General features: G+C 34.6%; 1 protein-coding gene across 1 annotated transcript in view; it reads right to left on the bottom strand.

The window, feature by feature from the left end:
• Window positions 1-26,675, bottom strand: part of Galnt13 (polypeptide N-acetylgalactosaminyltransferase 13) — a 499,964-nt gene that overhangs the window by 35,050 nt on the left and 438,239 nt on the right. Inside the window, exons 9-10 of the mRNA XM_042683515.1 lie at window positions 23,098-23,237; window positions 12,252-12,350 (exon numbers count right to left, since the gene is read on the bottom strand). Of these exons, the coding sequence (XP_042539449.1) occupies window positions 12,252-12,350; window positions 23,098-23,237 (239 nt within the window). The remainder of the gene's footprint in view (window positions 1-12,251; window positions 12,351-23,097; window positions 23,238-26,675) is intronic.

Below are 26,675 nucleotides of genomic sequence, written 5' to 3'. Positions count from 1 at the left end.
CAACATCATGAAAATGGCAATACTTCCCAAGACTATCTACAAATTCAATGCAATACCTATCAATATTCCAACCTCATTCTTCAAGGAAATAGAAGAGGCAATCCAAAAATTCATATGGAACAATAAAAGACCCCAAATAGCAAAAATGATCTTTAACAGAAAGAACAGTGCTCGAAGAATATCAATACCAAATTTCAAACTCTACTACAAAGCCATAGTAATCAAAACAGCTTGGTACTGGCACATGAACAGCCCTCAGGACCAATAGAATAGAATTGAAAACCTAGAAATGAACCTACAAACCTATAGCTATCTAATCTTCAATAAGGGAGCTAAAAAACATAGAATGGAAGAAAGACAGCCTCTTCATTCAGTAAATGGTGTTGGCAAAATTGGTTAATCACTTGAAGAAAACTAAACCTAGATTTTTATATATCACCCTGTACCAGAATTAATTTCAAATGGATAAAGACCTCGGAGTCAAAGCAGACACAATGGAAACATTACAGGATGGAATAGGAGAATCCATAGGTCTCCTTGGCACTGGCTGAAACTTTTTTTAAAGAGTCTCAGAAACACAACAAATCAAAGATAGGTTAGACAAATGGGATTTCATGAAATTGCAGAGCTTCTGCATGGCAAATGACATAGCTAGCAAGATTAATAGAAAGCCCACGGATTGGAAGAAGATTTTCACTAGCCATACAACTGACAAGGGTCTCATATCTAAATATACCTGGAACTCAAAAAATTAAATCCCCAACTGGGCACTGATGGCTCATGCCTGTAATCCTAGCTATGCAGGAGGCAGAGATCTGAGGATCGCGGCTCAAAGCCAGCCTGGGCAGGAAAGACCTTGAGATTCCTATGTCCAATAAACCACCAGAAAACCAGAAGTGGAGCTGTAACTCAACTGGTAGAGTGCTTGCCTTGAGCTGAAGAGCTGAGGGACAGCACCCAGGCCCAGACTTCAAGCCCCATGACTAAAAAAAAAAAAAAAAAAAAAATTAAATCCCCCAACAACAAATCCTCAAAGAAACAACTGCCCAATAAATAAGTGTGCTAAAGACTTAAAGAGAAACTTCTCTGAAGAGGCAAGAGGGATGGCCAATAGACACATGAAGAAATGCTCAACCTCTCTAGAAAATCAAAACAACGTTGAGATACTACCTCACCCCAGTTAGAATGGCTATAATCAAGAACTCCAATAACCACAGATACTAGAGGAGATGTGGCCAGAAGGGAACACTACTGCATTGTTGGTAGGAGTGTAAACTTGCTCAACCACTTTGGAAAGTAGTAAGGAAGTTCTTCAGAAGACTCCATATAGAGCTCCCCTATGACCCAGCAATCCCACTTTTGGGCATTTACCCAAATGATCACAAACAAGACCATACTAAAGCTACCAGCACAACTATGTTTATTGCAGCATTATTTACCATAGCTAAGATATGGAAGCAACCCAGATGCCCCTCAGTAGATGAATGGATCAAGAAAATGTGGTATATATACACAATGGAATTCTATGCCTCCATCAGAAAGAATGACATTGCCCCATTTGTTAGGAAATGGAAAGACTTGGAAAAAATTATATTAAGTGAAGTAAGCCAGGCCCAAAGAAACATAAGTCCCATGGTTTCCCTTATTTGCAATAACTAGAATATGTCTGAGACAAGCAGATAAGGTCAGACAAGTTGATGCTAGGTGAAATGAACCCCAAGATAAGTATTCAAATGTTTTTTTTCTTTTATGGGATTGTTTCTAACATATTTACAAGATGATTTCTTCGTTGCTTTGAATGTCCCACCCAGGGTATAACCCCTGCTTTCATTGTATTTGATGTTGGTATAATTTGTGGAGGGTAAGGGAAAAAACAAATCGTTTAAATAGGGATATAGGTGGACCCATTGCAACAAAGAGATGTACAAGTCGTTATGTCAAAAAATGCACTTTACCACTTTGGCGGGAGTAAGGGGAGAGGACTGCGGTGGGAGCTGGGAAGAGATGGTTATGGGAAACAAAGGAGGAGGCAACAATGCTTCATAAGAAATGTATTCATTATCTTGGCCATGTAATTTTAATCCCTCTATACATTATTTTCACAATAAAAAAAGTTTTACCTGTGCCAAGGAACCCGTCTTTCTCCTATTCCTTTCTGTAATGAAGTAAGCCAGACCCAAAGAAGCATAGATTCCATGGTTTCCCTCATTTTTAGTAAGTAGTATATGTCTAAGATAGTCCTTGAAGAGGATCACAATAGTTCAATAGCTATGTACACATGATCATAAAAGATGTAAGTGAAATGAACTTAAAGTTATAGAAACAGGAGGTTTTTCTTTGTTGTTGTTTGTAATGTACTATGTGAAATTATTTCTTTTATGGTCCATTTAAAAAAAATTTCCCCTATGGTTTATTCCCTGTTGTCACTTTATTTGATTTTGATATCCTGTGTATTGTATATATGTTTATCTGAATTAATGGAGGGAAGGGGAACAATAAAGGACAAAGGATGAACCAATGCAACAGTGATATGCACAAGACAACATGTTGGAAATGACCTTTACAACTTGGGGGGGGCAGCATTTTGGGGGAAGGGAAAGTGGGAGAAAAATGAGGAAATGGGTAACAGTGTTTGACAAGAAATGGACTCACTTATGTATGTAACTGTAACCCTTCTGTACATCACCTTGACAATAAAATTATATTGTTGTTTTTTTTTTAAAGAGAGAGTCTATAGAGCTGGGCACCAGTGGTTCATGCCACTGCAAGAGGCAAGGCAGGGAAGTTCCTGAGATTCTAGACTCCAATAAACTATTCCAAAAAATAAAAGCCAAAAGTGGTACTGTGGCCTCAGTAGTAAAGCACTAGCCTTGAGCACAAAGAGGCTCAGGGACAGCACCAGGCCCAGAGTTTAAGCCCAGGACCATTTAAGTGAGAGAGAAAGAGGCGGGGGAGAGAGAGAGAGAAAAAGAAAGAGAGAGAGAGAGAGAGAGAGAGAGAGAGAGAGAGAGAGAGAGAGAGAGAGAGAGGCTGTAGAAAGTTGGTTCCTGTAAAGACATGACCAAAGTTTTAAATCCATGAACCAGAGAATGAGCTCACATCACATCAGACGATGAGCCTATTGTTATCTGGATCTTGGAATTCTCAGCTTCTAAAACTGTGAGCAATGTATTTCTGGTGTTTACTATCCACTCAGTTGACAGAGCATCCCAACCTAAGATGTGTATCCTGAAGTATATCTTTATCTTTTAGTATATTTTTATCTTTTTCTATGTCTTTTTCTTTTTGTTTTTTGGTGCCATTCCTGGGGTTGAACTCAAAGCCTGGCTCTACTGGTGAGCTTTGTTTTGTTTGTTCAGGGCTAGTACTCTCACTTCAGCCACTTCCAGGTTCGTTTTTTTTTTTTTTTGAGGGAGCTGTTAATTGGAGATAACAGTCTCACAGACTTTTCTTCCTCAGGCTGGCTTTGAGCCTCAACTCTCAGATCTCAGGCTCCTGACTTGGGTTACGTGTACGAGTCACCAGTGCCAGGATCCACTCTAGTATATGTTGGATCTACTGCTTGGGGCATAAGCCAACAAAGATCAGAGCTCTTCCTGTTATCCACTGGATGGAAAGGTTTGTGGAAAAATTCCTACTTAAATAGAAAGTATGATAAGCCTCCTTGCTTCTGGCTTGCATATATCCAATTCATTTAAACATTCAATGAATAGTAGATAGTCCTCTGTCCTCATAGGCCATTTAATTTTACTTGCAAATTGACTTTTGAAATCCCTGGTAAGTTTTAATTCCACTGCGCAAACTTCTTAAAAGGGGAACAAATTACTGTTGAAATAGCTTCTCAGTAATTATATCACTTATAAAAATTCAAACTTTCAAATAAATATGTATCTGTTGAATGAATGTATTCATTACAATCTGTGGATGCATTGGAATGCATTACTAAAATAAGCTTTCTCTAGGAGTGCTTCTGAAAAGAGAAATTCTGTTTACTCTTAGAATTTTTAATATATCTGTCATAAAGTTAGATTCTTCTTAGGTATAAAAAATAAAATTTTAGATGAGGAAAAGAAATTTCTATAAAAATAGAGTTGCTACCTAGATGATCTCTTCTTTATCTTCCAGGAAACAGGGTTTAAATAAATGTCTAGCATAAGTTTCCCTAGGCTTGCTACCTTGAAAAATGGCTGTTTCATTCACTGTAATAAATTACATGAAATGTTTCCATGTACATTTTAGCTCTTTCAAAATGAGTGCCTCCGGGAAAGAAAAACATTACAAATGCATTTTCTAAAACATGAATATTTTTGCATTAGTTTATTTGTTTGAATTTAGAAGAAAAAACTATAATGTGTATAGAATTTGCTTTGTTTCCTTTTTGACTAAAGAGGTGTTTCAATTCAATAAGGAACACATTATGACATTTTTATAATCTTTATATTAATAGCTGATTTCAAGGTAAAATGTTTATGTAATATATACTATCCTAACCTAATTTGTAAATAATTATAAATATATTTTATGAACACTTAAGTTAAAATTTGTGCTCCTACTTGAAAAGATACAGTATATGTCCAGTAAGACTGAAAATGACGAATTTTGACATTCTCTCTTTAGGATGGTATAGATACTACTTAAAAGTACTATTTAAAAATAAGAATGATATTTCCATATCAAAAAGATAAAGCACACAAGAAATCATTGAGTAGAATATCAAAGCTCACTATAAGTTTTTATATACAATATATTCTAAACATATTGTCCAAGTCAGAAAAATATTTGCACCATTCATGATACAGGGTCTGTACATGACAGAAGATTTTAACCCAGTCAAAAATTAAGTAAAACTATGATTTAGAAATTTGCAATTTTAATTTCTTAAATGCTAACTTTAAATTTTTAAGTTTGTTTCATTCACAGACACATTAGAAATATGTTTTAAACAACATAAAATTGATGCTGCTACAAATACAATTTGAGCAAAATGTACAATACCATAGTACTACCAGAGCTGAAAAGAAAATAAAGTTAGAACTGGCTACTATGATTACCAGCCTAGGGACTGTAATTGGCAATCAATGTACATAAAGTAAATAGAAATAACTTTTCAAATCTAACTGACTTTAAACTGGCTTCTCCCCTTCATGTGTTCTACTAAGCAACCAAAGTTTTCATTGCATTCATCCCCAGTAAAGCCAGGGTAAAATTCATTTCGAGAATCAAACAGGAAATCATTAAGGGAGTATATATCATGATGGCCTTCCTTGTTCTAGCCAGTGTTCCTATAAAATTATGAAACTTTATAAAGAGGAGGGACATTTTGTGTCTAAGTAGTAAAAACTTGTAATGTAAAGCTTTCAATTTCACAAGATGATTTATTGCTTAGTTCTTAAAGAATCAATATGGATATTTACCAGATTTCAAGCATAAAGATATTGAGCTTTCTCTAGATAACTAAAAATTTGAGAATAACCTTGTGCATTACATAATGAAATATCAAATAAATTATGGTTTATCGATTGAAAATGTCCTGTGCAAAGTAGAAAATCTGCTAGCAAAAGAATAGCTCACAGAATAGGGATCATTGCAAGTATGGAAGTACAGCAGGATGGAAATAATAACCCAATTGGAAAAGTGAGTGGGAGAGATTTGAAAATGCAGAAGTGGCGCTGTGGCTCAAGTGGTAGAGCGCTAGCCTTGAGCTGAAGAGCTGAGGGACAGCGCCCAGGCCCAGAGTTCAGGCCCCACGACCTAAGCCCAGAGTTCAGGCCCCACGACCGCCAAAAAAAAAAAAAAAAAAGAGATTTGAAAATGCTTAGGCCATGTAGAGAATGGGAAATTATTGCACATAAGTATTTTGCACAAGGAATATCAAGTTAGATAAAGCTGGAAAGTCTGATGGTTATAAAACTTTGAGTTTTGTATATGATATTAAAAAATTTGAACTCTATTCTTTGGGTAGTAAATTGCTGGAAATTTTGGCTGTAATACAGTATGAGTGATATAGTTGTGCATGATATAACCATGCTATAGAATTGGACATAGTCATGGATGATAAGGTTTTGTTTTTTGGTTTAGTTTTTTTGAGGAGGGGTTGGTTGTTTTTTTGTTTTTGTTTTTTTTGTTGTTGTTGTTGTTTAGGTTATCGGTCGTGGGGGTTGAACTCAGGGCCTGGGCTCTATCTTTGAGCTTTTTCATTCAAGGCTAGCACTCTACCACTTGGAGTCTCAGTGTCACTTTCAGTTTTCTGTGGTTAATTGGAGATAAGAATCTCTTGGACATTCCTACATTCTTGCCTTGGCTTCCAACTTAGAGCCTCAGATCTCAGTCTCCTGAGAAGCTAGGACTATAGGTGTGGCCACCTGTGCCTGGCTGATAGGTATTTTAACCAAACAGATGAAAGAACATGTAAGAGATGTTTGATATAAAGAGAATCTAATATGAGATGAGAAACATTTTTACCTACAGGCCTCAGAATTTGGTGGCCAATATTATATTAGGAGTGAAATCTATGTATGTAAGGAATCGAATTTAGATGACTGTTAATAGAGAAGAAAATAAAAATCAGTTTAATGTCAAGGTGAATTTGGATGTCTATCAAAATGGAAAGTACTTAATTAGTAATATATTCCAGAGCCCATGGAGTGGTTGAGGAGGGGGATGAACACATGAAGAACTACTTCCAGGAATTTATGTCCTCTGCAGAAATAGAGAAGTTCATTCAATCACTTCTAATAATATAGTGCCTATCAGCAAAATTTAAGTTCTTTCCACTTGTCAAAATTTATGGCAGTTTCCTTTTGTTCTAGTTCTTTTGGAAGAATTGAATGCTCCATATAAAGTTACCAAGGAAAACAAAGTATTTCAAGAAAAAATAGAAATGTGTATGAGTGTGTGCATGTGTGCTGCTCCTGAGGCCTGAATCAGTGCCTAGGTGCTATCTAAATTTTTAAAATTATAATAAGTATTTTTATTGAGAAAATACCATACAGAGGGGTTACAACTACATGAGCAAGGTAATAAGAACATTTCTTATCAAGCGTAGTTGTCTCCTCCTTTCTTCCCCCTTACCATCCCTGCCATTCCATCCCCCCCCAAAGTTGTAAAGTTCATTTTTCAACATAACGACTTGTACATCTCATTGTTGTGATGAGTCCACCTGTATCCCTATTTAAACAATTTGTTTTTCCCCTTCCCTTCCACAAATTATACCAACATCAAATACAGTGAAAACAAGGGTTATACCATGGGAGAGGGACATACAAAGCAACAAAGAAATATCTTATAAATATGTTAGAAGAAATACCAAGAAAGAAAAACCAGTTGAGTCCTTATCTTGGGGTTCATTTCACCTAAAATCATCTTATCTGAGCTTTTCTGCTTGTCTCAGACATATTCAAGTTATTGCAAATAAGAGAAACCATGGGACCTATGTTTCTTTTGGCCTGGCTTACTTCACTTAATAGAATTTTTTCCAAGTCTTTCCATTTCCTAACAAATGAGGCAATGTCATTCTTTCTGATGGAGGCATAGAATTCCATTGTGTATATATACATTTTCTTGATCCATTCATCTACTAAGGGGCATCTGGATTGGTTCTCTATCTTAACTATGGTAAATAATGCTGCAATAAACATAGTTGTGCTGGTAGCTTTAGTATGGTCTTGTTTGTGATCATTTGGGTAAATGCCCAAACATGGGATTGCTGGGTCTTAGGGGAGCTCTTTGTGGAGTCTTTTGAGGAACCTCCAAACTACTTTTCAACATGGTTGAACAAGTTTACCCTTCCACCAACAATGCAGTAAGATTCCTTTCTGTCCACATCCCCTCCAGCATCTGTTGTTATTAGAGTTCTATTTTTGTTTTATTTTATTTGTTTCCCCTTCCTATCCCTTCCCATATTCCCCTCTTCCTCCCCCCCCCCCCGATCCTCCCCTCCCCTTCACCAAAGTTGTAAAGTTCGTTTTTCGACATAACGACTTGTACATCTCATTGTTGCAATGGGTCAATTATAGCCATTCTAACTGGGGTGAGGTGGTATCTCAGTGTTGTTTTGATTTGCATTTCTTTTATGGCTAGGGATGTTGAACATTTCTTCATGTGTCTATTGTCCATCCTTCTTTCCTCTTCAGAGAAGTTTCTCTTTAAGTCTTTAGCCCACTTATTTATTGGGCAGTTGTTTCTTTGAGGATTTGTTGTTGGGATGTTTAATTTTTTGAGTTCCAGGTATATTTTAGATATGAGACCCTTGTCCATTGTATGGCTAGTAAACATCTTCTCCCAATCTGGGGGCTTTCTATTGATCTTGCTAGCTATGTCTTTTGTCATGCAGGAGCTATGCAATTTCATGCAATCCCATTTGTCCAGCCTTTCTTAACAGTGCTGAAGGAATATCAATACCAAATTTCAAACTCTACTACAAAGACATAGTAATCAAAACAGCTTGGTATTGGCACAAGAACAGACCTCAGGACCAATGGAATAGAATTGAAAACCCAGAAATGAACCCACAGACCTGTAGCCATCTACTATTCGATAAGGGAGCTACAAAAACATAGAATGGAAGAAAGACAGCCTCTTCAGCAAATGGTGCTGGCAAAATTGGTTAACTACATGTAGAAAACTAAAGCTAGATCCTTATATATCACCTTGCACCAGAATCAATTCCAAATGGATCAAAGACCTCAGAGTCAAAGCAGACATCCTGAAAACATTACAAGATGGAATAGGAGAAACCCTAGGTCTCATTGGCACAGGCCAAGGAGACCCAGAAACACAACAAAACAAAGAAAGGTTGTTTCTAAATTTTTGTATTCAAGGCTAGTGTGCTACCACTACCGCTCCACTTTTGGCTTCTTGTGGTTAATTGGAGATAACAGTTTTACGGTCTATCTTGCCTGGACTGGCTTTGAACCACAATCTTCAGATCTCAGCCTTCTGAGCAGCCAGGATTTTACAGGCATGACCTACCAGTACCACTTATTATTATTGTTTGAAACAGAGCATTTTATAGGGTTTTAAAAAGAGAATTTCAGGATGATCAAGTGTCAAATTTAGTAACAAGTCTTTATTGCTGGCTTGTTTTTGCAGTATTTCCACAGGGGGAACATTCTATCAGTTCAACGTTGTACTTGTTGATATTTAAGTTTTAAGGAAAATATTTAAAAGAAGTACTGAAATACTGAAATGTTTCTCCTAATGCCTCTAAGGACATAAGAGGCAAAGACTACCGCCTAAGGAGAAACAGATAAAATACACTTGTCAACAAGTGTTTGACTTTAGAAGTGTTTTCTTTTAGAAATGTATATGAGTCAAAACTGATGCTAGCATTTTTAGGACTTGCACAAAAGCAAATGGGAGAGTTTGAATGTATCTATGGGCTGGGGGCTACTTGCAAAAATTCAAATCTAGATAAGTATCCACATAGATGTTGTTGCCATGGCAACATAAAAGGATAGCAATAAAAATATAAAGGGTTAGTCTAAGAAATAAAACTCCAAAATCTATTCTTTTGTAAACTGAGCAAGACAAAAATTTAACCAAGACCCTTTATATTGATTAGTTTAGAAATATTGAATTGAAACAAAGCAGAAATCACAGGAATAGGATTTTATGCAATGGTATAGCTTTGTCATGATATGATATAGACTAACAAGACAAGCGTCATGTTATTAGCTAAACAACACTGAAGGAAGTATTACAGCTGAAAAAAATATTTTATTATTATTGTAGAGGCGATATACAGAGAGGTTACAGTTGCATAAGTCAGCTAATTAGTACATTTCTTTTGGGACCATGTCACCTCTTCCTTTACTCTCCCAGTTTTTCCCTCCCTCCCCCACACAAGTTATATAGTTCATAGTGTCTAGTGAGTACCATTGCTGTATTTTTTCACCTTTTGTCCAACCTTTTCTGTGCCATTCTTACCCTTCCCAAAGACAAAATAAACTAACGAACAAGACAAAAGAAAAGGATAACAGCAAATACAACAACAACTACAACAAAAACATTTTTCCTTTCTTGTAGTTCATTTTGTAAAATATTATATTATATGATCCTATGAACCTAGCTATTTAGGTTTTCTGGTCTGCTCCTATGAATATCCTCCTTTGATCTAACTGTGGACTGTCTAGAAACTTGTATAATTTAAATTGTCCCAGTGTACTTTTGGTCTTTTACCATATACGGTATTTACTTACTGATTTATAGGCATATTTCAACTACCAGAAATGAGGAAAACCATGTAACCTATGTTTCTTTGGCATTCAGAATCACAACATATCAAAGAAAGACTGAATAAATGGTATTGCATCAAACTGAAGAGCTTCTTCAAGGCAAATGGCATAGCTAGTAGTGGTATAGATGATTAACTGTTTCCCCTCATAGTCAGTTAGATAGGTTATGAGATTATAAATTCATTTTTGAGTTATCTCTCAACACCTGTAATAAGAGACTTACAAAGCAGCCATGTGTGAGGTAAACTACTTAGATCTTTGTATTTTCCTTTCTTTCCTCCCTCCTTCTCTGTCCCTCCCTCCCTCCCTCCTTCTCTCCTTCCCTCCCTCCTTCCCTTCCTTCCTTCCTTCCTGCCTTCCTTCTTGCCTTCCTGCCTTCCTGCCTTCCTTTCTTTTCTTCCTTTGTGTATGTATGTGGGTCCTGAGCTTGAACTCTATCTTGATGCTGTTCCAGAGCTTTTTGGCTCTTCTTCTGGCTTTTTGTGATAGTCAACCGGAAATTAGGGTTTCATGGACTTTCCTTCCCCAGTCTGGCCTCAAACCTACATCCTCAGATCTCATCCTCCTGAGTAGCTAGGCTTATAGGTGTGAGCCATTGGCATTTAGCTCAGTCCTTTTTTTTTTTCTTTTCATAAATAGTGTGCTCAAGTAACCTATTTGTAGCTACCATAGAGGAATATACTTAATAGTTTTTCTCTATACTGAATTATCTTTTCTTTTTGGATGTGGACATGAGAGCAGCTTTTTCATAGTCCTTTTCTGACCAGCTGATGATAAAAGTAATTTAATGATTAGAGAAGAGAAAGATATAAAATTTATGTTTATTTCTTTTAAAATGGAAGATGTAAAATATAAACAAATGTCATTGTACAACTATTTTCAGAGTTCTATTGCACAAGAAAATTAAACCTCCATACAAGTTAGTATTCTGATAGTTAAGTTTTTGCATTTTCCAGATGAATTCATCAGAAATCATTTAGGCTGAGACATGATTTAGGATTTTTTAATTTTTTTTAATTTAGAGGGAAAAACTCCTTTTTATGTTCATTGAGTCATACAGTCCCCATAAGATACAATTCAACAGGGTCATTTTCTTGTTTGAAAGTTCCAGAATTAACATGTATTCCTATAATAGACTGTTGACATGTGCTGGGTAGAATAACTCTGGTGGCAAGGTGGTGGGGGAGAACTCAGTGCTTTGTTGCTAACCAATTTGCAAATACCATGTCTTCAGAAGATCAGCTATTTCTGTTCTGTTATTAAAGTCCCCAGGAATTTCAAATTCTACCTCTCAAAATTCAAAAAGTCTACCCGCTGCCATGATTGCAAGATGACTCACCAACAAGGAGCCTCTAGGTGGCCCTCAAAGAGCAACTTGTCAGTGCTTCTAGATAGCACAGAATCCTTGTGATACTCTCATATGTTTCTGCTTGTAACTGCATTGTCACATAGAAACATTATTCTAGAGCTGTTAGAAGACTTCAGTGCTGATTCAAACATTTAAATAATTTGCTGGAATTGAAAGAGGTCTAGAAATTGTGATATGTGTAAAATCTAACAAAAAATAAAACAATAACTATTGCAAAACATTGCATTTTTTGAAATTATTTTGTTCAGTTCATAACAGATTACATTCCTCCTTTTTCATTATGATAAAATGAATTGCATCTAATGTATTTTCCTGTCTTCATTAACTGGAGCCTGGGTGACATTTGTGTCTTTTTGATTTGATTTTGCAGCTCTTGTAAAACACTTGGACAATTATATAGAGCTGGAGGAAAAGAAGTAGTAGAGTGTCTGCTTGGCAAAGGATGAGTTTCAGCCCTAGTATCAATCAATCAATCAACTAATAATATTTGGACAATAAAATAGCCAGATTAGCTTTTGATTTGTATACATGTTCATTTATTAAGATGTTATTATTCATAGCAGATGAGTGATGGCTTTACATAGTCATAATAATGTTTTCCCCTTAAGTAAGAAGCTGATTTTTTCAAAAGAAAGTTAAATGCTTACCTGATTTCCTCCCATGCCATGGCAGTTGAATATTCCCACTTTTTCATTTTCCTTGCGGCCCATGTTGTCTAAACATTGATTGGTTTCAACATTCCTTATCTAAAGGGAACACACATATCAACAAAGGAAAGGTAAAACGTAAGTCAGTAATTCAACATCTTTCTGATGTTATAGAGAGTTAACTAAATAATACAAGTTTGTGAATGAAATTTTACCAAGAATATGTTGCTTTAAATATTAATTTTCCTTATCTGTCTGGTCCTAGTCTTAAGTATGTTTCTAAACTTCTATAGTAAAATTGAACTGCAATAGCTTTGGAATTAGAATCTAAGTTATTCCTTGTTTACAATGTAGTATCAGAGAAGAAGAAAATGTTCATATGCTATAAAAGATGAATTCTTCTTGAATCCTTCTAAACATTAAGGGAGTTTTTAAAATCAACTGAGATAGTCATAGTCTATCCTTGAATATATCTACAGTGCTCCAGAAAACAAAACTAACTGGCTATAATACTCAAATTTCTTTTTTAGATTGCTTTATTACTGCATGTTGGATTTTGCATATTAACAAAGATGAATTACTTTGTTTACTTCTGTGACTAAGGCATATTCAGGCATCTTCTTTCTTCCTAATACTAAACTTAATTGGAAGTGCTTGACCTTACAAAAAGCTGTCATAAAGCTAAATGGAATTTCATACTACAAATTCCTCAAAGCAAGATGAAATTGCTAAACTGCAGACAAGAGGTTATTGGTTTACAATAACATACTGTGTTAGTTCCATAATTATCATAAAGTTAATACATATTTTGAGCCAAATATAGTTTTAAAAGCCATTTATTTGCCTGAAAAATACCAACGTTATTAACTCAAGAACAGGAGAAGAGGGAAGACAGGATGGAGGAGATGAGGGAAGGGGAAGGAGGAGGAGGACGATGAACAGGTATCTTCTAAATGGAATGTTTTGCATCATCTCAGTCCCAAACAAATATATATATATATATTTTTTTTTGCGGGGGGGAGGTCCGGTCGTGGGGCCTGAATTCTGGGGCTGGGCGCTGTCCCTCAGCTCTTCAGCTCAAGGCTAGCACTCTACCACTTGAGCCACAGCGCCACCTCCGGCTTTTTTCTTTTTGCTTATGTGGTGCTGAGGAATCAAACCCAGGGCCTCATGCATGAAAGGCAAGCACTCTACCACTAAGCCACCTTCCCAGCCCAAATAAATATTTTTATTTGTCTACTTTGCTTTTGAAATTTGTTTTTTCTGACCCTATATTAAGACAGGCATATTTTAAAGTTCATTCAGTAAAATTATTTGTCTATTTCTAGCTATCTATGCTTTTTGATAAGGAACAAGGTTACATGATCAGATGGATGAGGTTTATACAATTCATTTTTCCTGTGGTTCAGAACCTAATGGTCAAATACTGGTTTCTGGCACTGGACAAAATGGTATGATTTCTTTTCCACCAATGAGGAAATGAGTAAAATGGAGGTCAAAGTTCACACTTGGTGAAAACAAGAGACAGCTGCACAGCATGACCAAGACCTGTTCTAGAATTTAGAGCATAGTCATATTTCTGTCATCAAGAAATCTCAGCATCAATCAATTAGAAAAGACAGAACACATAGTAAGTATTTTCAGGAAAAGTATTTAGGTTTTCTTTTTTTATTAATAAGTTTTTTTAATTGTGAAAATATTGTACAGAGGGGTTACAATTACATGAGTAAGGGAATGAGTACATTTCTTATCAAGCATCGCTGCCTCCTCCTTTGTTTCCCCTTACCATCCCTGCCTTCCCTACCCTCCCATCATCCCCCCCCTCAAAAAAAAAGCAAAACACAGACGGGTGGTATAGTGCTCAAATATATACTAAATCTGATTTAGATTGGATGGGATGGTTTAGAATCAAAATTTTCAGGACAATCATCTGTACAGATTTTAGCTTGTAATAGTCAACAGATTTATGTAGTTTATAGATCTGTGTGTGCTATATCTAATTGGGTCAGTTTACATAACACTGGGCTAAATAATTTTTAAATCTACATATTAACTTCTCTTAACTTCATAAGAGGAACTTTTTTCTAAGTGGTATTTGCATGTATATATAGAGAGAGAAAGAGAGAGAGTTGTTTGTAGGATTTTGCATATTTGCTGAACAACAGAAATCTCAAACTGTATTGATGTCAGTAGTATTAATTTTTCTAAGTGGTACATATATATATACTGAGTTGTTTGTAAGACTTTGCATATTTGCTGAACAACAGAAATCTCAAACTGTATTGATGCCAGTAGTATTAATCTGATAGAAACATTTTAAAGGAACATTAGATAGGTGCACGACATTATTTCTATGATAAATTAAGAATTTAAGAAGGCTGCTCAGGACTGAGGATTTGGCTGAGCTATTGCATGTTTGTCCAGCATGTATGAAGTTCTGAGTTCATTTTCTCAGCATCATATATATAGAAAAGCTGGAAGTGGTGCTGTGGCTCAAAGGGGCAAAGTGCTAGCCTTGAGCAAAAGAATCAGAGACAGTGCCCGGGACCTGAGTTTAAGACTCAGGACTGTGGAAAAAAAAGAAGACTGCTCAAATATGTTGTCTTATATAACAAACTATTATTGATTAACTTTGTATAATGCACAAATTTTTAGTATTATTTCAATCTGTAATATGGTTTCATTAACTCAATCAAGCAGCATTATTGAGAAAATGAATAGTTTATGGTCAGCCGTATTTGGTCTTAAACAAATAGAATTTGTCATCTCATGATGGAATTAACACTTAAGAAGGACATAGTGCAACAAATAAATCTGTAATAATGTTAGACAATCAAGTATTCTTAAAAATGCAGGGAAAGTATACAAAACAAGGAATTGGTGCCATATTGAAAAGGGAACCCAAATAAGACCACCTTATTATAAGTTCAACACTTGGAAAGATATGCAAATAAGAGATCAGCAATATTTCCATATATGGAAAAGCATTCCAGGCAGAAGACTAGCTGAGCAAGCCATGTAGTTGGAGATAACTAAAATGATAGGCTAATGAAGGGGCTGGAAAGGAAAAAGCAAGGGGGCAGTCTGGAGAGATATTCAAGACTAAGAAATGTAAAGAATCAGAAGTTTTGGAATGTTAGCATGCTATAATAATAGCTTATTCCAGCTAGAATGCAGAGAACAGATTAGACATTAATGAGAGTCTACTCTATTATGGCCAGCAAGACAGCATTATTGTTTGGAACAAAAGAATACTGATGGGAAAGGAGAGATCAAATGTAAAATTTGTAAAGCTATAAGATTTTCAGTTGATTTAGATAAGATCTATCAAGGAGAAAAGAATTTAAGAAATGTGCAAAGTTTGGACATGGAAAATAAGCAAATGATTAACATTACCTATGGGTTCTGTTGTGTTGACAGGCATCTCTAGCCTTTAAGGTTAAAAATCAGTTTGGAAGATCAGAAGTACTTGCTGACAATACTTTTCTTCGAGTATTTATAAAGTGCTGCTAATTTATTTCCAGCATAAAGGATCACTTTTGACAACTCTGGTGATAATCTGGGGTTTGTTCCCTTTTTATTTTCAAAAGTAAGGTAACTTTAATTCTTTAGAGTCTAATAGTTGTTTTGTTTGTTTGTTTGTTAGTTTGTTTTGAAAATGCTAAAAGCAGAGGAGTTGCAGTTACATAAGTCAGGCAAAGAGTGCATTTCCTTTTAGACAGTGGCTTTCACCATAATATATCTTGATATTTTATTATATATTACTCATTTAGCTAAGTAATATTTCATATTATAATGTACTTTCAATGTTATTTTCACAAAGTTTCCCTGAACTAGAGTTATAAATAATAAAATTGCTTCATTGTATTTTCCTATTTAGGAAATAAAATTTTTAATTTGTTGATTATTCTCTATATGTTACTTTTGAGCAAATAATTCAATTTAAATATCTTCTTTATTTAAAAATAAATTATTTTTCTCTGGTAAACTCTTTATGATGTAGGTGTACTGTTTTTCCATAAAATTTTCATTATTGCTGGGTGCTAATAGCTTATGCCTGTAATCCTAGCTACTCAGGAGACTAAGATGGGAGGATCATGGTTTAAAGCCAGCCTAGGTCTGAAAGTCTGTGAGATTCTGATCTCCAACTAACCACCAGAAAACTGGAAGTGTAGCTGTGACTCAAAGTGGTAGTGTGCTAGCCTTGAACAAAAAAGCTCAGGGACAGTGACCAGCAACCATGTTCAAGCCCCATGACAAGGAAGAAAGAAAGAAAGAAAGAAAGAAAGAAAAAAGAAAGAAAGAAAGAAAGAAAGAAAAAAGAAAGAAAGAAAGAAAAAAGAAAGAAAGAAAGAAAGGAAGGAAGGAAGGAAGAAAAAAAGAAAGGAAGGAAGGAAGAAAGAAAGGAAGGAACGAAGGAAGGAACGAAGGAAGGAAGGAACAAAGGAACGAAGGAAGGGAGAGAAAGAAAGAAAAAAAGGAAAAGAAACAGAGTAAAAGAAAAAGGAAAGAAAGAAAGAAAAAGAGAGAAAGTTTTTCATTATTAATTTGAGTTTTTTATTCTTTATTTAAAAATTTTACATTCTAGGATCTCATTTCAGAGTTTGACTGAATTTGACTTACATTTTTTTTTTCTATATTATGTAATCTAGGGCATTTGTTTCAGTTTCTTTTGAATAATTAGATTACCATTTTCCTCTATTCTGTCAAAGGAAATTTTTAGTTTGTTAATATTATTTACAGAGATGTTTTACTCCTTATTGTCCGTAGCCTCACAACATTAATTATTTTGTATTATTATTTTCATTTATTTCTTTCACATAGCACCAATTTTCCTGATCTTATAAGTGGGAAAGTTTAATTAAGGGACAATTTCATGAAAAAATATATTTTTAAGATCTCTTGGCTCTGTTGATTTCAGCTTTAGATCCGAATCCCTAATTTTCTTTGCCTATTTGTCTCTGTCCAGTCAATTTGAGGTTTATTTTCTGAGAAGAACTATTAATTAGTGAGTTTTGAGAATTCATAGTTTGAAGGGTATTCAGAAGTCTTAGATGTTAATTTTTTCACTTTGTGAGAATTTCCTTGACATGCATATTACTTTCTTGCCAAAATTGTTAACTGTTTTTTGTTGTTCTTTTTTTTTTAATGCATTGATTTGCTACTGTTCTTTCTTTAGAATGGGGAATTCAAGGAAATTAAACATTGTATCACTGTGGAGAACATTTTCTAGAATTCCAGAGTAGACTAATTTTGATGAGAAAGCCTGTGTTAGTTTTGGCATTTTGTACTTAGTCATGTCATGTGATTCTGTAGTCTCTGTACATAAAATAAGACATGTATTTTAGAATGCACAGATGCAAAGAGGGTATAATACAGGAAGTCAACGTACGTTTAACCTAAATGGGAGAATCACAATAGATGAGGTTAGGTAGTTTAGAAAGTCTATATTCTTGTGACTCGTTGTCTATATCTAATACAGCTTTAAATGCATAAGGCCACGATAGTTTCAACTTTAATTGGTTGTAAGATATTTTTGTTTACAAATAATCTATTATTTGTTGGAGATAATTCTCAATTACCAAGAGTATTTTTGTTTTGTTTTTTGTTTTGTCGATCATGGGGCTTGAACACTGGGCACTATCCATCAGCTCTTCAGCTCAAGGAGAGCTCTACACCAATTGAGCCACAGCGCCACTTCCTGTTTTCTAGTGGTTTATTGGAGATAAGAGTCTCACCAACTTTCCTGCTCGGGCTGGCTTTGAACCTTGATCCTCAGATTTCAGCCTCCTGGGTAGCTAGGATTACAGGCATGAGCCACCAGCGCCTGGCCAAAGAGTATTTTTTTCTATCGTGTTTTGACACTGGAAATCAAAAAGCATTTTCACATTTTTCTTCTCAGTAACAACATCATTGTAAGGTTTTTAAAAAAATCATTTCTATAATATGTTTTTGCTTCCTCTGTTGGATTGTAAAAGCAAATATCAGAGCCTTCTCTAATTCTTAAAGAAAGTTGTTTAGTTCCCAGGTAATACCAGTGTTTACCTTTCAAAAACTTATGTAAAATACATTTAAAGACAAGGTCATGTAAGCGCAAATATTTTAAAAACTTTAATGTGTGCATCCTATATAACTATATCTATATAAATAATTATCTATATAACTTATTATCTATAAAATTTATTATCCCCTAACTTATTATTTAACACAGGTCAATCTCATTGAGTTTCATTTTAAAGAAGGAAATAAGTACACTTGTAAGGAATTCTACAGTTGCAAATTCATTTTCCATAATATGATTGCTCTAATTCATTTAAGCCTATAAGCTGATTACCAAAAACAGAAGAAACGTATTAAACATATACAACCTGACAATAATTCAGAAAGACATGATTAATGATTGTAGAATTTTAAAGTTGATGTTATAGAAAATTTAAACGTCCTTCATAAAAAAAACCAGAAAAATGAACAATATCATTGATTTAAGTAGATAACAATAGCACCAAATATGTTATTTCTTAGATAATTTAGTAACAAAAAAAACCCTGCTCTGTGGTTTGTTATAGTTGTTGGCATCAATACACACTTCAGTTATAAAATTAGAATCAATTCAAAAACAGGAAATAAAGTATGTTTTCAAAGCTCAGTTTTCATAGTCTAGTTATCCACTCAGCAGTCTTCAAGGTTAACAACTGATGAAAAATGGCATGTTTTGCTCATAGATGTGTATACACAGTTATCCTAGGATTAAAATTAGCTGCTGGGTCCCCAGAAGCTTAGAAATAAAATCATGGGCTGAGAGAATGACTAGATTTGTGTATAAAAATGAGGATTTCATACTGGTTAGCCTATTAGAAGGTCAGGAACACTGTGAACCTATAAATAAATGTGATTACCATGGAGGATGTGAGCCTTTAAGCATTTTAGCTTCTGTGCTTGTCCCTAACTGATTTTATCCTTAATCCCTGCAGCATAGCAGCTTTATAGACTAGATAGCTATTTTTAGTTATTTAAACTCACTCTTCTAAATTATTTACAAAATACAATACTATATATATAAGGACATTAACTAGTTGCTATGGTTATATAACGTTAAGTGGAAAAGGAAATACTGAGGTCAAATACATGATACAAAATGCATAGATAAATGTGAAGCATCTTCAGAAAGCATGCATAAGCAAACTGTAAGCACCAAGAATTAAGTCACTTGGCTCCAACAATATTCTTCTCCTTCCCCGTGCACTCTGATATTACTTTGTTCCAAATAGCAGCATAATAATTTTTCAGAAAGCTACTCAGTCATAGCCAAAATAAAGCCTACACTAAGATATTCATTATAGAATGTCATTTTTCATCTTGTATCAGAATTAGTTTTTATATTCACAAGATCAGAACCTGGCATGTTAAATCTACATAAGTTAAAGGGCTATTTAAAGGAGAATTTAATGCTGGAAGGAGCTCAACCTCTTTATTCCATTATGATCTGCTTATTGAGTCTAAATGCCACATGCTTCATTAAGTTACTTAAAGGTTTAGTTCAAAGCAATTGCACAGCTTTTAACGAACTGCTTGTAACTCACAAGCTGGGGCAAGTAATATTTCAATTATCTGAGCAAGATATAAACAAACAAGATTTTAGATACAGCTATCACTAAATTTACTGATGATTAATTTGTTGATATATGATGGAGAAATTGAATAGCCTATATGTCACAACAAACTCCAATACAACAAAGTAGTAAGATATGACAGATGAATATTTCTATTTACCAATATATAACAAGATTAAATACATAGACCTTATAGTTTAAAAAGCTTAAGAATGTATACAAATGTTTAGGACCTAACAGTTTCACAGTAAATTAAGGAGAAGTACATATGAATATACTGTGAATGATTTGTTGTTCAGATGACAAGTAGCTTGGGCACTTGATATAATTTTGTGAGTCTATCAGAAGAGAAAATAACCTCATGTATGTAGAAAGGTAGCTTTTGACATTTCTTTCAATAGTGGTAACGACAGCAAGAAATGAAAATGCTTAAACAAATGTGTATTTTCCATTAACAGTTAAACGCAAACTTATTATCAATATGTCCATCTCAAATTATGTACTTGATAACACAAATTTGAATTGAGTAAGTGCTTGGTGAATGTGCCCTTGGTTTCCATAGAAACATGCTAGGTTGGATTTCTTTAAAGCTTGATTTTAAAGTAGAAAATGACACTATGTTAGTGTCCCAGAAAGGACAAAATGTATCTCATGAAGTTGAAGATTTTATTTGTTCTTATAGCAACAGTTCTTATCAACCATTTAGCTCATGTAGGCCATCCTGTATTTCTACCAGTTTTCTTCACCTGTTTGGTTGTTTCTTGCCATTTCCTCATTTTAATAGAGTAGCTTAAAAGTAAAGAGTTGTCTTCATTTGCTTTGTGTTCTCAACATATAGCTTAGGATTCAGCTCAAACTCTTATTTAATAAAAAAACATTCTGAATGAATAAAATAAGCCAGCTTCTCCTTCCAATGATAACAAAAAAAGTGAACTTTACTGTTGAACTAACATGTGAGTCTTGACTTCCAATGGTTAACTAGATCTGTAACTCATAAGCAATGCACATAATGTTTCTACATGTCAGTTTCTTCACTACTTCTGGGATAATAGCAAAAACCCTGTATTAGAGGTTTTTTTTTGTTGTTGTTGTTTTAATGGCATTTACTGGGGCTTATTTTTAAATAATATAATTTAAATAAAGTGTCTAAGACAATTTAAACAAATAAGACATCAATAAATTCTAGCAAGTATAATTATTATATTATAACTACTTGGGTTAATTCTTCTTGCTCATCATTGTGCTGGGTGCTCTGATTGGAGTCATCACTATAACCTTGTATTATACTTTCATTCTGCAGACCAAGATACTGAGAGGACACCATGTACCATTCTGTTTTGACACAGCTACAATTGGAAGCCTGCCTGCCCAGGCCCTGGGATTTTCCCAATACAACTGTCTTGCACATGTTTCAAATCTCAATTTAATTTTTTTCAGAAAGCATTTTATAAGGTCTAACACTCTGATCCATTAAAGATTATACCTAATTCCAAATCAACATGTTGCAAAGAGGAAGAGGAATTTGTCTAGAATATTTTTTTTCTTTTTTATCTTTTCCGGTTGTGGGGTTTGAACTCTGGGCCTGGGCAGTGAACCTGAGCTCTTCATCTCAAGGCAAGCACTCTACCACTTGAGCCAGAAAGCCACTTCCGGTTTTCTCGTGGTTTATTGGAGATAAAGAGTCTCATGGACTTTCCTGCCTGAGCTAGCTTTGAACCACAATCCTCAAAGCTCAACCTCCTGAGTAAATAGGATTATAGGCATGAGCCACCAGCACCCAGCTGTATTTTTTCTCTTTTAAGGCAGTTTCCTTGATGTAGTGCAATTTCCTTGGTGTAGTGCAGCAATACATAGCATTGGCTATCTGGTGATTTTTTTTTAACTTGGAAAAAAAGCATCTAGTTTTGCTTCAGAGCCTGGAGTTTTTCTCAAGAGTTACCTGGTGGCCCCAGTGAGTTTCCAAAAAGTCATCTTTGCTTGGAACTGATGTTTATTCATTCTTTTGTTCATAGACTACAGGGGGGAAATTATTTTAAAAGAAGAATAGAAGCATGCTTTTCTGAGGATACAATGTGGTTTGTGAAAAACCAAACTCTGCATTAAAGAGACAATAGTCGTAGACATTTTATTGGATAGCTTAACATCAGAGTGTTCAAGTTTATAAAAACATGCTCAGGCGTGTGTGCATGGAATATAAATCACTGTGGTATTAATAGTAACATGAAGATGTTACCACTACAGCAGAAGAACAACATTGCCATATAAACAAAACCAACCCATACAACAGGACTGTTCAGTGACTTACCTAAAGTCATCAACCTAAAAATGGCATGTCATTATTAGTATACATACATCCTTTCACAACTCAGAAAATATATTTAAATCAAAAGGTTTCCTGCAAAGACATTAACCCAGCTAATAAGGAAGTAGACATCCGACCATAAAGCCAGTAATTAGACAACTCATATAAGAATGATGATACTTGAGTACTTAAATATGTCTTATTTATGTTTGTATAATTATGACGTTGACATAACTATAACCTGTGTATTTCTAAATAAGGTATTTGGAAAAGAGTGATAGAGATCAATGGATGCCTAGCCACTTTATAATAACAGAGATACAACGCAGTTTTCACAGTTTCTTATGGGCAGTTTTCAACAATATGGCCTATTGCAACACTGTTAATACTGAAGCAGGTTTCAGAATCCAACTACCTCCTGTTAAGCCAGACATGAATGAAATTCACAAATATATAATTGATGTTATTACTTTCAATATCGGATTTTGTTTTGTAAAGTGTATTTATTTTTTAAGGGAATACTATCTCTGTTTTCATAAATGTGACTGCTACATTATTTAAATCAAAGATAAGGCTTTACACTCTTCATTTAATTTTCAGGATAGTAAATATTAATAGTTATAACCCATATAAACAAAAGCTCCTAGTGTTCATTAAAATTTATAGGAGAGTAAGCTCACACTTCATAAAAATTTTGGAACTGTTGATAAACAAGAAAATATTGTGTGCTCCATCTTAGCTTTCCCCCTCACTTTGCAATTTTCTGTGATGAAGACTTTATGGTCCTTGAAAAAAATATGAGAAGTCATTTAAACTACATCTATTTAAAAAAACAACCCTTACCGCATTTTATTCATAACAAAAATTGAGCGCTTTAGAAATTGCTCCATTTGCAAAATATATTTATAACTTAACCAACATAAATAATTCATACCTCACCAAGTGAGTAATAACGCCTGGGGATCTGGGAGTCCGGATAGATGTTTTCTAGGTACCAAGAAAAGGGCTTACACTGCAGATTTTCTCTTAGTGTTTTCCTGACCGACACATCTCCATAATCCACTTTGACAACACCTGGAATTTTTCAGAGAAATACAAATCAGTTAGTGCTATTTTCACTTAACCACTATGCCACTTTCTTCTTTGCCATCAATTTTTTTCTGTAATTATAATCCCTCAAATTCAATTGCATGTGTGGCTGCTATGATGTTACTTTTCTTGCTATCATCCAATTAGTACATTAAGTAGATATTTTTTAAAAATCTTCCACTAATTATGACTTTTGAGATGCAAATATTTATCATGAGATACTTGTCATTCTTAGAATAATCAAGTAGACATGAAATTGGTATGATTTAATATCTCATATTCAGTTTAACAACTGTGAAATGTGTCTGTTTCTCTTTAATAGAAAATTTAATGTTTTTGTTAATGCTCATATTTTCCATATGGCATTATTTATGCACCATTTAAGTTATGAGAGATTTATATAAAATAACCATTAATAAATTGTATATTTATATGTTCTAACTCTACCTTCTTTATGAACGTCTATCTAGATTTACTATAGACCATTGCTTAATTTAATTTTTAGTATTTTATTTTATAGTGGAGTAAAATCCACTTAATATCCTTAGAGAGTTTAATGAATTAGCATAAAGAGACTAACACAGACACATATAAATTCATGTGTATATTAAAATTGTTCAATTTTATTTTATAATAGAAGAATATTGAAATTAAAATGAATATTGAGTTCCTTAAAAGCATACTTTGAGTAATATGGTGATGCTGCAATTATTATGTATACCATTTTATGATAAAATAATTTTCTCATTATAGTAATAAAGATGACTGAAATGATTATATAACAATTATAAAATAGTGCTTATTTCATAAGTTATTTTGAAAGGATTTAGATATTTAAGGCTAGTAAGTAACCAAAGTCTATCACAGAAAAAAAAAAAGTAAAAATAAAAACAATGGTTATGACACTGTATCTCAACCATTCATCAAAGCCAGTTAACAGCTCTGCAAATCATCCTGAATATTTGTTATTTATGACATTATTAGGTCACCATTTTCAGAAGTGAGTTGCACTATCAATGCATGTTACTAACCAATGTACCTCCTTTTTTTCTTTGAAACTCTTTACTTAAAAAAAATTAGGTAGCATAATTGTTAGAAGGCATAATGATGATACCTAAGCAGCAAAACTTCCAATGTTCTTTCAAAAGAACATAGTTAGCTGCTGTGCAGACAGAATAAAACAAGGCCTTTGCAAAGGCAGTAAAAATAAATAAATATTTCATTTTATAAGTTTTCTACTACAATATTCAAACTGGAGTAATACTTTCAAAGGAAGAGGCTCTATCAATATATTTACAAACTGATATTCAAAAATATTAAATGTTATGATGATGGAAATGGTATAATACATAGTTTTCAAAAGTTTATATAGAGATAGCATCTCTTATAGAACAAGAAAATTCACAGGACTAAATTTAAAAGTCAAATGTTTACTGTTTTGTTTTCTTTTTTTCATTTCCTTTTTCTTTTTTGTTGGTTGTGGGGCTTGAACTGTGGGCCTGAGCATTGTCCCTCAGCTCTTCCGCTCAAGGATAGTGCTCTACCAGTTGAACCACAGCACCACTTTCAATTTTCTCATGGTTAATTGTAGATAAGAGTCTCACAGACTTTCCTGCCTGGGCTTACTTTGAACTGCGATCCTTAGAGCTCAACTTCCTGAGTAGCTAGGATTACAGACATGAGCCACTAACACCTAGCCTGTTTTCATTTTTGAGATACATTAATTTAATTATGGTTTATTTAAATTACAACAGTTCTTTTCTATTGCTTTAAGATTTAGCATTCCTGGTTTCAGAGTTTATTCCTACACTTTTTTTTTTGAGGCGGGGGTGGGGGTGGGGTGGGGGCTGGTCCTGGAGCTTGAACTCAAGACCTGGATACTGTCCCTGAGCTTCTTTTGCTCAGGGCTAGCACTTTCCCACTTGAGCCACAGCGCCACCTCTAGCCTTTTCTATTTATGTGGTACTGAGAAATTGAACTCAGGGCTTCATGCATGCTAGGCAAGCACTCTACCACTAAGCCACATTTCCAGTCCCTATCCTATAACTATTTTATGAACAAATTTCTGATTTACAAATGTTTTTGCATAGTCCATTCATATTGAACATGTATGATGTGGCACAGTGTGTCTGATAGAGAAAAAAGAGTTAACTGAGAAAAGCTGTAACATTCCTGGACCTACTACTTCTAAGCTGTCCCTTTGCATTGGCTGGAAAAATTAGGTGATAAGCTTTATATGATGTTAGATTATTTTAGAAATGTGCAATACTGTGAGCTTATTTGAATAGTTGATGAAAATAGCTTTCTCCCCTCCTATTTGTATTTTCCTACTTAGAAATGAGATATTATGTATTGGACAATAGTAATCACCAAATGACTCTACACATACCTCCACCCTTCTAAACCCCTCTAGTCAGGAAGGGATATTCAACTGGTCCTGCTAATGAACTATGGGGGAAGGGCTGTGTGTCACTTCTAATCTTACATTTTGAAGCACAGCCATGAGGGAGGGACTACAATCCTTTCTTCCACTGCAGTGACACAAGAGGTCTTGTGTACAGTGAACATAGCTATCAGACAGACTGCAGGACCTTTGTTTCACCTGCATGATTTCAGTGACTGTAGAATAAAGCCTAGATTAACATATTCCGTTTCCATGACTGGAAATAACATATGACTTATTTCCCAAACTATTTTTTTAAGTTTTATTTTAATGTAAACATGCTGTACAGAGAGGTTGCACTTACATGAGTAAGGTAATGAGTACATTTCTTGTCCAGCATTGTTACCATTTTTTTCTTTTGGTGCTGGTCCTGTGGCTTGAACTCAGGGGCAGTGCACTGTCCCTGAGTATGGGCAAGGCAACGCAAGGTCTACCTACTTGAGCCACTCTGGGCTTTTGTTGTTGTTGCTGATGCTATTGTTTTGGATTTGGTGGTTACTTGGAGTTAAGTCTTACACAATCCTCAGATTTCAGGCTCCTGAGTAGCTAGGATTACAGGTGTGAGCCACTTCCATCTGGCTTATTTCACAATTTGTTCACTACATCCTAAATCTCCAGTTTTTCCAGTGATTTATTCTTAGTAATTTTACTAGGACCTCTCGTAGTTACCTCAAACTTGACAAGCCCAAAAGTTGATTCTTCAACTTGCTTCATCTTTAAGGATCTCCATGTTCATAATTAGCATATATATGCATCAACTTCTTAATGCAAAGTGACAAGTGTAATTGTCATTAAACCTCCCTATACACATTTAAGTCATCAGCAAACCTATTGACTCTTACTTTAAAACATTTACTGGTCTAACCCTCTTTCATCAATTTCCTACACTAACATTGCAATAATATCCTAGCCACTGTCCCTGACATCTTGTATTTCTCCACCTATCACTAGAATAAGTATTTATTCTAATATATATCTAA

Source organism: Dipodomys spectabilis, unplaced genomic scaffold (assembly GCF_019054845.1).
Source record: "Dipodomys spectabilis isolate Male_0828 unplaced genomic scaffold, ASM1905484v1 ptg000081l, whole genome shotgun sequence".
NCBI classification, from domain to species: Eukaryota; Metazoa; Chordata; class Mammalia; order Rodentia; family Heteromyidae; genus Dipodomys; species Dipodomys spectabilis.
The sequence above is the reverse complement of the archived record's forward strand: the minus strand, read 5'-3'. Positions and strand labels throughout refer to the sequence as shown.